At 46.7% G+C, this 14,037-nt stretch overlaps 2 protein-coding genes across 2 annotated transcripts; one reads left to right on the forward strand and one right to left on the reverse strand.

The window, feature by feature from the left end:
- The first annotated feature begins 5,792 nt into the window (after positions 1-5,792).
- On the forward strand, positions 5,793-10,430 carry CCR75_005247 (uncharacterized protein). Its single transcript, XM_067963329.1, has 4 exons — positions 5,793-5,812; positions 5,868-5,940; positions 5,997-6,233; positions 6,307-10,430. The coding sequence occupies exons 2-4, from the start codon at positions 5,901-5,903 to the stop codon at positions 7,425-7,427; spliced, it is 1,398 nt and encodes a 465-aa protein (XP_067821377.1). The 5' UTR covers positions 5,793-5,812; positions 5,868-5,900; the 3' UTR covers positions 7,428-10,430.
- Positions 7,572-10,454, reverse strand: CCR75_005248 (uncharacterized protein; the record flags this gene model as incomplete). The annotated part of the gene is made up of 1 exon (XM_067963330.1): positions 7,572-10,454. The coding sequence occupies one exon, from the start codon at positions 10,452-10,454 to the stop codon at positions 7,572-7,574; it is 2,883 nt and encodes a 960-aa protein (XP_067821338.1).
- Between the last annotated feature and the right edge of the window lie 3,583 nt (positions 10,455-14,037).

The raw sequence follows: 14,037 nt of genomic DNA on the forward strand, positions 1-14,037 counted from the left end.
AACAGGTTATGAGCCCAAGCTCAGAGATGAAAGACGACGCCAACACGGCACAGGCACCGCCAACAACCAGTCACGAAAGGGCTGCGACGGAGCCTGCTGTGGTCGTCCCTCCTCACGCTCACGAAAGGAGCGCGGATACCAATGCGCATGGAAGAGCGCATGAAGAAGATGGAGCTGTCGCAGGCGAGAATTGCCGAAGACGAGCGCATGCGAGGCGCTGTCGACAGCGGTATGTTTGGCTCTATGCTTGGCGCCGACTTCGCAGGCAAACTACATCGAGACGCTCTCGACTGGTCGGACTTGCGAAGTCACCAAGCGCCGCGTTCTACTATGGACAGGCTTGACGGGTTTAAGTCAAGGGCTCATCAAGATGTGCCGCAACGCGCACAGCCACCACCTCGCCCACCTGTTCCATCCCCGTATCAACCGCAGCCTCAAGCTCCGGCTCAAGCTCCTACCACGTCTCAGTATCGAACGCCTGACGCGAGGCAGCGTAAGCTTGCTATACGCAAGTTTGATGGGACTGAGGTGTATGTTGGTCTCGGATCTGGCTTTTTTTGATTGGGGCAAGACTTTCTGGCGACAGGTGGACATGGCCCAAGAGTCGTGCGGCTTTCTCTGGACAGAAAACGTCAAGACTGACGTTCTGGGGCAGTACTTGACGGGTACTGCGGAGCGGTACTTCAACAAGCAAGTCGACACTTGGTGGGCTGTGCTTCCGACTCTCCAATATGTCATGCAGCGTATGCTTGACACCTTCAAGACCAGCATCACTGCGGCTCAAGCGATGAAATTATTCACAGCAAGGAAGGACAATAAGCGCTCATGGCCAGAACATTACCTCTACCTCGTCGCAGTCAGTGATGCAGCTGGGGGGGGCTTAGCAGCAAGTTCTCGACAACATTGTGCGATACGCATCACCCGAGCTATCGACGATATTGATGGCTAAGTATCAAACGCATCGCGTCGATTACCTTGTCCAGGCAGAAGAACTTACGCATTTTGCGCAGACGATCGAAATGGAATCCAGGTCAGGGCGCGCCTTTGGAAAGGAGGTCGTCGCGCATGTGGAAGATTCTGCGTTGCGCAAGGAGACACGTACCTGCTATGGGTGTGGTAAAGCAGGGCATGTCAAGGCTTGTTGTCGAAGCTAAAAGACTAGTTACCCAAACGGAGGCCGTCGAGCCAAGGGCTGTGGAAATATTGTGCTCGCAATTGGCGAAGGCGCCAGTATTAAGAGCTCACGTCATGACAAGCTGAACCCGACACTGGTGATTGGAGAAAACACTGATCGTGATGGATGGATTCTGGACAGTGGGTTCAGTCGCCACCTAATTACTGACCAATCTTTGTTGCAAGACGCAAAAATGTGCGAACATGAGTGCCATCTGGCGGATGGCGAATCAGTCAAGCTGTTACGTGTTGGTAACGTGGTACTCACTGTGGTAGCAGGAGGGCAAGTGCGGGACGTCACGTTGACTGAAGTTTACCTCGCACCAGAGCTCTCGCGAAATATAATTTCGTACGGCAGGCTCAAGCGCAAGGGGTTCGGAATCGTGTATGATGGCATGAAGCGCGCACTAGCCAGGCGCAGCGATGGTGAAGTCGTGTTCGACATTTCAATGGATAATAATGTTCTTTACGTAAAGGCGGTGGCCCCAAAACGCAGTACAAGCACACCAAGTGACGTATTGATGGCGATAATTACGCACGAGACATCAAACGAGTCGGTCAAGGAGATGCAGAGTGGTTCACTATACCACTTTCACCAGCGACTGGGTCATCTGGGCTACGACGCGATTGAGCTGATGGCAAAGGACCCGGCGTCAGGCATCAAGATAACGGATCGTTCAAGACCTACGTGTGTGTCGTGCGCAGAGGGGAAACAGACCAAGAATGTGCAGCCGCACAAGGACACGGGGGCTCACTCGCCAATCGACTGTATTGGCGGTGTCATATATTCTGACCTTAAAGGTCCGATGTTACCAAGGGACCGACTTGGGAACCGGTACTTGATAAATTTCGCGGATCACAAGTCTAATTACTGTCGTGTATTTCTCGCTAAGACCAAGGACCAGGCGGCGAAGAAGTTCGAGCAGTTTTTGGCCTTTATCGAGCGTCAGTTTAACTGTCGTGTACATGTCCTAAGGACGGACGGGGGAGGTGAGTATGAAAATGTCGACCTGTTTTGCAAGTCAACAGGTGTTTCAAGACAAGTCAGTGAAGCCAGAATCAAGCATCAAACGGAAAAGCTGAGAGAATGCACTGGACGGTGCTTAATATGGCTCGCTCGATGATATTTGCAAGTCGACTCCCTTTGTCGTTCTGGGGTGATGCGGTTGAGTATGCCTCATATATCCTTAATCGCAGCCCGACAAGTGCAAATGAGGAAAGAGCATCGCCTATGGAGATAGTTACGAAGCGTGCTCCTGATTTGCGTGACATTGTGATTTTTGAATCTGTTTGTTCTGTTTACCGCGACCCGCGCAAGAACTCGCTGGCAAAAAGGTCACAAGTCGGCGTAATTATCGGGCGCAGCGACGAAACCAAGGGCTACAAGGTATTTCTGCAAAAGGACAATAAAGTCGTGGTTACGCAACACGTAAGGGACATCCAAACTCTGAGTGATGAGCAGAACAGTCAGTTGCGTAGAGCACTCGACTTCGAGGATCAGGAAGATGGTGTGGTGTCGACATGCTCAAGTGAAGGAATCATGGTTTTGGCTTCGAAAAGTCAAAAAGGAAAGAAGAAGTCGAAGTCATGGACGCGTGATGCCCCCAGGACTTGGGTGCATCGAAACGTGCGCAGTCTATTGGTTTTCAGGAGGAGCAAGAACGTGAAGAGAGTGTCGTGGCTCACATTTACGAGCGCGATCCCAAGAATTATGGGGAAGCGATGCGCAGCAGCAAGCGCGAAGGGTGGGAGATAGCCATGCGTGAAGAGATAGAAGCTCTCGAAGAAAACAAGGTTTGGCGATTGGTCAAACGAAGTCCCAGTAGTAATGCACTGCACACCAAATGGGTGTTTAAGACGAAGACCGATGCGCACGGTGATCTCGAGCGGCTCTAGGCTCGACTTGTTGCGTGCGGGAATGAGCAAGTTTTTGGTGTTAATTACCAGCTTACCTTCGCCGCAGTGATGGACATATCAACGGTCAAGGTACTACTTGCTCTGGCAGCAACGTTGGGAGTGCCCGCTAAGGACGGGGATATACCCAACGCTTACGTGAAAGCGGATAAGGAATCTCACCTTGAGATATTCTTGCAGGTACCGCAAGGCATGGACATTGGTGAAGCGACTATGAAGAGTTTCGGCGTGACAAGCAAGAACGAGCTTTCGCTAGAACTATGCAAGAGCTTGTACGGCCTCAAGCAGGCTGGACGATTATGGAGTCAGCTTCTTCATGCAAAGTTGTGCGATGCGGGCTTCACACAGTGCGTGTCTGATATGTGTCTATACTGGAAGCGCGATGAAAAGGACATTGTTGTGGTGGGTGTTTACGTGGATGACCTTTTGGTCACCGGCACTGATGCGGCCGCAGTTGACCGTTTCTTCGAAGCTCTATCAAGTTTGTCGATTAAAACTCTCGGACAAGTGAGCAAGTTTGTTGGGATGCAAGTGGTGCTTAACGATGGTGGTGGCTATCAGCTGGACCAGGAGGAGGCTATAAACGACTTGCTACGTGAGCATGGACTCTCGAATGCAAATCCAACACTTGCGCCTATCGGTTCTGATTGCTACAAGGTACATCCAAGTGATAGCGTGTTGCTAGAGGGCAAGGGCAAGAATGGATTACCCACAGTCAAGGAGTTTCAGTCACTAGTTGGGTCGCTACTTTGGGTTGCGCGATGCACGCGGCCCGACATTGTGTTTGCGGTCCACAAAGCGACACGTCAAACCCATCAACCCCTGCTTCACGATTGGAAGCTTGCAAAGCGGGTGGCGCGCTATCTAAAAGGCACGAAGTCGATGAAACTCAACATGACACCAAGCGAAAATGACAGGATGTCGATTGTGGTTGAAAGCTATAGCGACGCGGCTTTCGCCGCAGACAAAAGTGACAGGAAGTCTCTGACCGGAGGTATTATACTTCTCAACGGTATGGCGGTCAGCTGGTGTGCCAAAAAACAGGGTGGTGTATCACTATCGACAATGGAAGCCGAATTTGTGGCGGCATCGGAGGTGGCGCGAGAGCTTTTAGGCATACGCGAAATGCTATGCGAATTTGGCGCAGTGCCAAAATTGCCCATGTTAATGCATGTCGACAATCAAGCTGCTATTCGACAGCTTGAAGGAGAAGCGACGTCGCTCAAGGCCAAACATATTGACGTTCGAGTCAAGTTTGTTTGCGATTTTGCCCGACGTGGGATTGTGCTGGCACAGTACGTGCGATCGGAGGAAATGCTGGCCGATTTGCTGACCAAGGCCCTCGACGCGACCAAGCTTGCAAAATTGCGTGCTTTAATGTGTGTTGGTTATGACGGTAAGTCTTAGCCGAGGAGGAGTGTTGGAAATTGTATTATTTCTGAGTTGGTTAGTCGTTTCATGCTAGGTACGTATGTGCATGAAGAGGCGTGCTGCGGCGGTTGAAGTGGCGGCTAACGACATAGGGCCTGTCGTGTTATTACCTTCGATCAGCTTCGGCTGCAAGAAACTGCTTAGATGAACATGAGCTGTAGAGAGGTATGACAGATAACACAAGGGCAACAGATAATGACAGAATCCTTTTATTCCAGTGCTAAAGACTTCTTCTCTATGTCAAGCGAACAGTTACAGCTCTACTGTATATTGGCTATATGACACGCGTTTACGGCGCCGTAATTGCATTCGCGCAAGACAGTAAAAAAGCCATAAGTCGACAAAATTGTATTTAAGCCAATGTTTTATTGCGTTGGCTTAGTGTTTTAATATAAATGCTGATTTAATTTAGCCAGGTAATCAAATATTAAGTTGACCGATGAAGACACGCAAATACAAAAAAGTTATGCCAAAATGATTTTATGAGGTTTAGAGATTCAATTTGCCAAGTCGCCAACTTAGCAATCAGAAGCAACTAAACGCCTACAGCAGCTAGTAATTTTTTACTTAACGGTCAGTTTTCACCAAATACCACACATGCAGCCATTTAAGAGATAATTCAGTTGAAAGTCTCTTATTCGAACAGACAATCACTGAGCTTGCTCAAAACATAAACCTGCGGCTTCTCCGTCACAGAGATAGACTACTAACCTTCCTATTGCTTCCTTTCTGTGGCTGTATAATGAAGGCTATAAAACAAAATGAGTTCGTTGTCTTCTTTTACACAGTAAGATAAAAAATTAGTAAAATGCACATGTTTTTTTTTTATAGTAGCTGCTGACATCCTTTTAAATGTGAGCCCGTGCTTTCCGAGAGAGACTTGTTTCTTACGTCCTGTGATCGAGCGGATATCACGGTAGACACGATGGCTGTTTTAGATTGTTGAAGCTGAAACGTTTGAACATTAGTGCGGTCTACTACCGAGGGAAAGTGGAGACAAACGTGGGACACTTTCTCTGCACGTTTCTTCTTTTTCGATTGACTATTTAACCTTTTAGACGGTTTGAACAGGTGTTACTTTTGGTTTTTGATAATACCTACCCGCTTAAAACACAAGGAGCTGCCAAATCTCATGAAAAATCACAAAGATAGGTGGAGATTTGTACTTTCAGGATTAGGGGACTCATTGAAACAGCCAGTTCTAAAGACTCTATTGGAGCCCCCTCCTCTTCCTCTTTTGCCACTAACGCCTCATTCATTATAACTGCTCGTTGTGACGAACGTCAAGCACAAGGTACATGTCCATCGTTTTATAGACATTTCACGCTTGGTCTCATGTCCTCTCTTAGACTCCAGATCCCGAGCGTCTTGGTTAAACATCCATGCTTCGATGCCACGCGTATTTTGCGGTATTTATTGCCGGTGCGTGATTTTTAATCAATTGTAGTACGTTCTTTTCTAATTGTTTTGTTGTGCAGCAGTCCAAGTAGTCGCAGTACACAGCGTGACTTCGATCTGTGATAAAGTCGAAGAGTGCTCCGTCAATGGCTCACCGTCCAAGGTGTGCAACCGTACCGAGAAGAAATGCAACAAGTGTTTAAGTGAGAAGGACAGCAATTCGATCTGGTCGACTATTGGTATTTTGACCGAGTACGTCTGCTACGCCCAAGATGAAGCAGGAGAGTGTCCAGAAGGCACCGTCAAGTGCCCATCAAGTACGTTGGACGTTCTTTTGTACAAGAAGAGGGAGCGAAGTGACTCAAGTTTTTTTTCTGTGAATTTGTACAGAGTTAACGAAATCAATTGACAACGAACAAGTCAGCAGCATCGGGTCAGCCACGGGAGATGGTAGCTCTTTGGCATTTGAATCGCTAGCGAATAGAACGACGTTGAATACGACTCTATCCTTTATCAGTGACACACCCAAAGCGATAGCTAGCAGCATTGTGTTCACGAAAAAGAATTCCAGTACCACGACACCATCTTTGACTGACTCCTCGAGCAATACTCAGGACATTCCACAGTCTATTAAGGCCAGTACAAAGAAAAAAACAAACAAAGTCACAAAAACAAGTTCGTCTCTAAGCAGCAGTACATTATCAGATGACTTGTCTCGGGACTCCTCTGGTTCGGACAAATCAGATGCGCTAGATACAGAAGACGTCAAGTCGCCGGTGCAAATTGACGGTGTCCGTCCGAGTCTTAACGATGTCTTTCCAGAAGCAAATAGTGTGCAAGCTACGGTGTCTCCATCATATTCCTCGACGGTTGACACGTCGCCTACAGCTGTGGAGCCCAGTACCAACCAAGCAAGTGCTGGTAATGCAAGGTCTAGTGGCAATGATATGAGCATGATCATCGGCATTGTAGGTGGTGCTGTCGTTCTAGTGGCCGTGGCGGCGTTTGTTACATGGAGAAAGAAAAAGGATGAACCCGATTCGGACGAGGATGACAGTGCATTTTCACCCACAAAGCCAGCAATGAATTATAAAGTCGCCGCTCAGTCATCTACAGCAACAACGGCGTATTCGGTGCCGCCTACTAACTATACGAATACTTATGGAAACCAGTACGCCACCCAGTACAATACGAAGTATGATGCAAATAGCTATGCGTATAATTACGCCGACCAAATGGCAATCCCACCTGGAACTAACATCGTTCCGCCGAGCTATACTAGTCCAGGAGCGATTGATAATGATGACGATTACCAACCTCGCCGCACAGACAGTATATTAGGTGGTACTGGCGTCATGTTAAGCACCACGGGAGCCGAAGCTCCGTTCGAATTTAGCAGTGGCCCTAGCCCAAGTCCAAGACATAGTGAACCAAAGGACGACAAGTGGAAGAATATGGAAGACAGTTTTCGCAAAAAACGGTCGGCAAGTGATGTATCTGTCGAATTTTAGTCCAAAGGGTCTGAGGAATAGAATGATCGCGACAGACGTTGTAGCACGCTTTTTATTCATGTATGTAAAGAATCAATTGGAAGGCAACATATGATGATCAAACTGTAACGAATTGACCTTCCTTTAAAGTCTCTTCTTGGACGACTAGGTCGACATTGTATAGAGAGAGAATGCTAGTTGTGATCCAAAGCCTGCAGCGAAGCGTAAAGCAAACGTATGGGCGTAAGGTCCTCCCGAAGCAAGGCGTAGTTGCGATTCATTCAGGTTTGGATCAAGAGTCTCAAAATGCACCACAGGGGGGACACATCCACGACGAAGGCCTTCAATTGCTGCAATGTCTTCGAAAGACACGGCCATGGGATGGCCAGTAAAGCCCTTAGTGTTTGTGATCATGAGCTCCGCCAACAGCTCGGACCCGAAAGCTGTGCGTAATGCTGTGACTTCTGTATACGCACACGACGCCTTTGGTGATGCATTCGTGCCCGTCTCGTGGCTGTAGTACACTCCATTGCGAGCAATTGTTTCGCGAGTGATACCAAAATCGTCTTCGACACGCTGCAAGAAACGGACGAGCTCTTGACCAACGTGACTTGGCTCTAGTGAAGCACCATGATACGCAGAGTTGCTAAATTGAGTGGCAAGCAGACGCACGGTCTTTTGTTTCGTATTTAGTGTCGTCGGACGCGCTGCAAAGACCATTGGAGACTCCAAGACCACACCAATCGCTCCGCCACCGACAATCATACCTTTACGCTTCACGTCAAACGGACGCGCTGCAGCAGTCACGGTAGGAGCAATGCACGCAGCACCAAGTGTTAAAAATCCACCTCCAATCAATGGCATCATACTCTCGGCGCTGGCAATATCACTCGATACCACAATCACACGCTGACACTTGCCTGTATTGATCCAATCCTGAGCCATCCCAATAGCCTGCGTCGCACCAGCGCAAGCGGCATTTATTTGTGTATTTGGTCCACGGGCTCCAGTAAGCTGCGCGACTTGAGCGTTTGCAAGCACTAATAGTCGAAAAAGAATCTTGGGATCCATTTCATACGTGGATTGATGGTTCTTCTCCTTCGATTCGTAATATCGCTTTGTCGCCGACACGGCAGCGTTCATGGTAGGAAAAGACGACGCATAAATGACTCCTGTCGAGTCACGCATGCTCTCTGGCAAGCGCCAATTGCCTCTTATTCCGTCAACAAGGCCAGCATCACGTACAGCTTCAAGGCCAGCAGCTACAGCCAACTGCGTCGTCTCGTCCATTGAGTGCGCTATGGTAGCCGCAATGCCATAGTCTTTCTCGAGGTCAACACGGTGCACTACAGCAGCCACATGAATGCATTTATCGTAAGTCACAACTGGCGTCCGTGTCACAATACCAGAACTCTTGTCCTTTTTAACTTGTACAATGTTCTGGGCAATGATTCTGTCCATTTCTTCCGCAGTTAGTTCCAATATGCAATTTTCCCCGCACAGAAGTTTCTGAATACATTGTTCGCCATCAAATACATGAGCTTGGCCTGGGAGTCCCACACTAGTACCTACTACATACACAGCACCCCCAAGCTCCTGCATTGTCGTTTGTATTAGCTGCTGTTCGCTGCTTTTGCCTTCCGTGGCTATTATAGACTCGGCGCGAGCGTAAAAGCGACGGCCCATTTCGTCAATTCGATCAAGATAAAAATCGCCCGTACGAATCGAACCGATCGACTGTGTAAGCTTTTGATCGTTAATGACACCGTAGGCGCTCTGACGTAGCTTCATACGTGCTGTATACTCGTGTGGAGTCAATTTGTGGCGTTGCTCTAGACGAGTTGTCAGATCTAACGACTTGGCCATCTTTTCCAGAGTAAACAACCCCTTTGCCGAGTCTGTGGGCTCCCGTGTCTTGATCACAAACATTGACGCAAGACTTCCTGAGCCATACGAAAATACAAGCACTCGCGCTTCACGTGCCAAGTCTTTCGAACGCGCATGCACTAATGTCGCCAAATTAATGTAAACTGCAGCTGTATACGAATTCCCCAGCATCTGTGACGTCGTACAGCTTGGCGCAACTTTGGCTTGAAAGTCATTGTGGGCCACTGCACGAGCAGCTAAATCTAATTCGCGGTCGTATAGTGTATCATTTACTGGTATATTCCTCCATTTCTTCAGCGTATCCAACTTCCCTGTCGAATCTTCTTTTCCACTCTTGAATACACGAACGGCATCTAAATAAACGAGACGAGCAAAGGACTTTTGTACTAATTTGTAGTATGGGGAGTGAAAAACTGCAAAGTCCACCATTGCCACACCTGTCTGTAATCCTCTCTCCTTCATCCTTTTGTCATCTTTCTTGCAATAGAGCTGATAGCATTCATCCAATGCGTGGAGATAGCACGCATTGGACTGTTTTCCATCCACCATTGGGTATTCACTGCTACAATGGGGCTTGTAGAAATCCCAGCTATTTGCTGCGTGAGTGGACTTTGTCTGACAGTCTACAACTAAAGGTGCATCGGCTCCAATGAGCATTGCCACAGCTCCACACCCACCGCTTGGACGTGCTGCGCCTTTAGCATACACTGCTATGTCTGCCGCGACGACAAGTGCGTATCTTCCGTCCCAGAAAGAGCTTTCAACCCACGCGACCGCATTTAATAGCGCCGCTGTGCCACCATAGCATGCATTGATGACCGTGGCTCCATCCACGTCGGTATTTTCCTCAAATAGTTGCATTAGAACCGTTTTCGTGGACTTGCTCTTATCCACGAGCGTCTCCGTGCCCACCTCGAGGCGCCCAATTGAATTGATAGATACTTCATATTTGAATAGAAGCCTTGAAAGCGCAGTCAATGCCAGTGCATTCACGTCTTCGCGGTCCCCAGGCACAGCCATACCGAATTGGCCTAGTCCTTGAGTGTATTTACCGCTACTGGCACCGTCGAAGGCTTCCATTTCGCTCTGATCGACATAGTTTGAGGGAAAATGCACTTCCATAGCAAGGATTCCCACATTATTGGGACGTGCGGAGCTCATGCTGATCTACCACTCTAGCAGCAAGATGTCGACAAGGCATTGAAAGCTTTTCAAATAGTGACACATTGTCTTATATAGCGAGTTAGTAAGATCTCGTAACCCCCGGTACAATGACGTACATATCACTTCCTTTCTACAATTAGAATTGGTGGAGTATGTGGCTGGCTACCCTTGAACGGCAAGGTTTTGACACATTCGCAAAATTTATTAATTAAGCTCTTTATGACATTACTAGGTGTACTCGACGAAGTCGCGTTTATGACTTCTGAATACTTTTGGTCGAGCTCGTCGTATGGGGCAAACTTCAGTTGGTGAACCGTTCTTGTGGTACTTTTACATTCGGGTATATTACCGTTTTTTTAATTATTCAAAATTATTCATCACAAAAATCCCATTTATTATAAGTAACGTATGTGGCAGCGGCCAGATATAAATCTGTCTAAATAATTTTTTTTAGCAATTTAGAAATATATATTCGGCCGCAGCAGCGATCTATTATTATATTTTTGGCAAATACTTAAACACTCTTCATTTTTACTTAAACTTTAAATTGTACAAATAAGTCAAACTTCATATTGGCTAAAACTCAGTAGATTTGTATAGGACGCTAGTGCCATAGAGTGTGACCTTCTTTTGTCTACCTCCAATTTAAGCTTAAAGAGTCCAGTCTGGTCGAATTCCAAGAATCCTCAGGTAATCAGGTTTAAAATGTTTGAAACTCGCAAAATTGAATTACCTAAATCTGTAAATTGTAATGCACGCCGCACTGAAAAATCGTGTTTGTTTTTCGGAAGGATCGTGTTTCTGGCGTGAGCTTTTCCATTTTTAAAAGCCAGACTAAGCAATGATTTTTGGAGTTAAGTTGGTAGAGAAATCAGAGCGTATTATTAAAATGTATTGCTTGCTAGTAGGAAACACAATATAAATTTGACAGCCGCTGTTGAATAAATGAATAAAGCAATTCAAACCACATATTACACAACGATGGAACAACATTAACATGCTTTCTTTGCTGACTGTAGGACGTAGATGCATGGGTCTGCAGCAGAGCGATCAAAACCTTTACCGTCCATGCTATGCCCGTCCATGTTATATCAGTGCCACGCGCTTGCTTAGTACCTTTCCAAGCAGAATGTTTACTGTTATATAAGCGATAGACTGATTTAAGTACTCTCCGAATTTACCTTGCAGCCCAAGAAAGCTGTGTCTTATCAACTTTCCCTGCTTTCAGATGTCGGCCGCCGCAATCGCCAGTGCATTCATAGTCAACTCAAACTTAGTCCTGTGTGTTCAAGCAGTCACGGCGTGAACCCCTAGCTACGAGCTCTACCTAATGATCGTGATTATATCGCTCAAATCATCTTCTTCGCAAACCTGTTGACTCTTTGTATTTTTCGGTAGTCCCGCTCAAGGATTAAGGTGCAAGCTATGGGCCTAATGCCGGTGATGCCTAACCGATTCCCTTGTTGCTATTCTTGACATAGACTACATCAAATTTGAGCAGATTATTACGTCATTATGCGGCCACGCTCTACTTAGACACACACCCTAGCACAGCGAGAAAAGCGGTTAAACCTACTTCTCTTGCGTGAAGTGAGGTAGTTGTGGTGGGCGCGTTAGCGACCTCACCCAACACAATAAGAATCTATATTAAGTGTCGTCACGGGACCGGTAATCCGTCTCCTCGTGCGCACTTACCAAGTAGGAAGTAGTTTTCAGACTGATTTATATTCAATAGAATTAAATACAAATACCTATTTTTACCAATTAAAATGTTATCTCTATAGATATCATTTAATATGTATTGCGAGCGTATCTTTATAGATACCTCGCGTAACGGATGACGCTAGCCGTCATCACGGATGACGCTGGGCGTCATCCCTCCTAATGTGAATGCACCCATGTGCATCACATCCACAAGGGTTGGTCACAAATGTGCACCACACCCGAGTGTTGGGTCTAATTACTATTATTTAGTAATTGACCATCCCCTTAAGTACACCAAGTATACTTAACGGGGACTGTGTAACATTAGGGCAACTTTAGCCCGTTACAAGCTGCCTTGTTACACACCCGTTAAGTACTCTTACACAGGGGGGCCAATTACTTCATGTGAATAAATTTGACCTGTCACTCGGGTGAGGTTAACATAGCGACTTACCGTTGTGTATGTGATGCACATAGGTGCATTCAAAATGAAAGAGATGACGTCTAGCGTCATTCACGAGCTGAGGTATTTAGAACAATACGCTCGCCATGTCGAGATGCACATCTACAGAGATGGCTTCTATTGATTAAGTAAAAAGATTCTATATTTGATTCTACATCATATAAATTAGTGTTAAACTTACTTTCTAGATAACAAGTGCGCACGAGAAGACGGGCAACTGCTTCCGTGACGACACTTTTTCTAAGGTACAAAGTTCGTTGTGAGAGGTCGCTTAGGCGCCCACCAACTACCTCACTGCACGTGAGACAAGACGGACAAACCGCTCTCTCGCTTTGTTTGGAGGTGTGTGCTTGGTAGTGCGAGGCCGCTTAAGAAGCGCCCGCCTACATCTCCCATGCCCCTTTTACACCCAAAAACCTTATCAGCGATTTCTTGAGTATGCCCAGATGTTCGTTAATCCCTTTGTCAACAACAGAAGTTCTGATGCGTCGTCATTATTGGTGATGAAATCGTCTATCGCATCAAGAATGCCGGGCTTGCTCATCTCGTTAATTTTACTTACTGATCTGCTCTTTCGTGACCAGTGGCAGGGGATGCGCGTCGTAGCGCGCGCTGTCATGTGTGCCGTACGTTTTGGACTATAACTGTTGTAAAGCTGATGCAGAACGGAGCGATAAGAGGGCTTCAACGTGCTCGTACTATCAATGAAAGCGTATTAAACTATTTACATATATGATAACTACACTTTATTCGACAATGAATCTCGGACCTGATATCAACATCAACATTCCGCCTCAAAAACTTAGCTATTTTTTATCGCCAGTGCTATCATTATAGAATTTTCGAGCTCGATCGAGCGCGCATAAATCACCAAGGATCCGTGGTCAGCAAACTTAATTGCCTCTTCCTCTGTCCACTTTATTATCTAAAAAGATTTATCGAGCTTCCGTAACGCAACTCATTCAGAACCCTCGACATGTCGCTGTCCAAACAAACTAATCTGAAGTTTTCAGCGGCCGATAGATTGCGCGAATTTGCGTTAGGAATATTTATGTATTATATGTTAGACAAGTCAGTAATTAACTTCGGATGCCATACTCCGCAGGTAAAGTGTAGGCGGGCACGTCGTAATGCGGCCACGCTCTTCTTAGACACACACCCTAGCATAGCGAGGAAGCGGTTTAACCTGCTTCTCTTGTGGCAGTGAGGTAGTTGTGGTGGGCGCGTAAGCGACCTCACCCAACACACTAAGCACTCTGGTAAGTGTCGTCACGGGAGCGGTAATCCGTCTCCTCGTGCACACTTACCAAGTAGAAAGAAGTTTTCAGACTGATTTACATATAATAGAATTAAATAGAAATACCTACTTTTACCAATCAAAATGTCATCTCTTTAGATTATACTTAATATGTA

This window comes from Bremia lactucae, linkage group LG5 (genome assembly GCF_004359215.1).
Source record: "Bremia lactucae strain SF5 linkage group LG5, whole genome shotgun sequence".
Lineage (NCBI taxonomy): Eukaryota > Oomycota > Peronosporomycetes > Peronosporales > Peronosporaceae > Bremia > Bremia lactucae.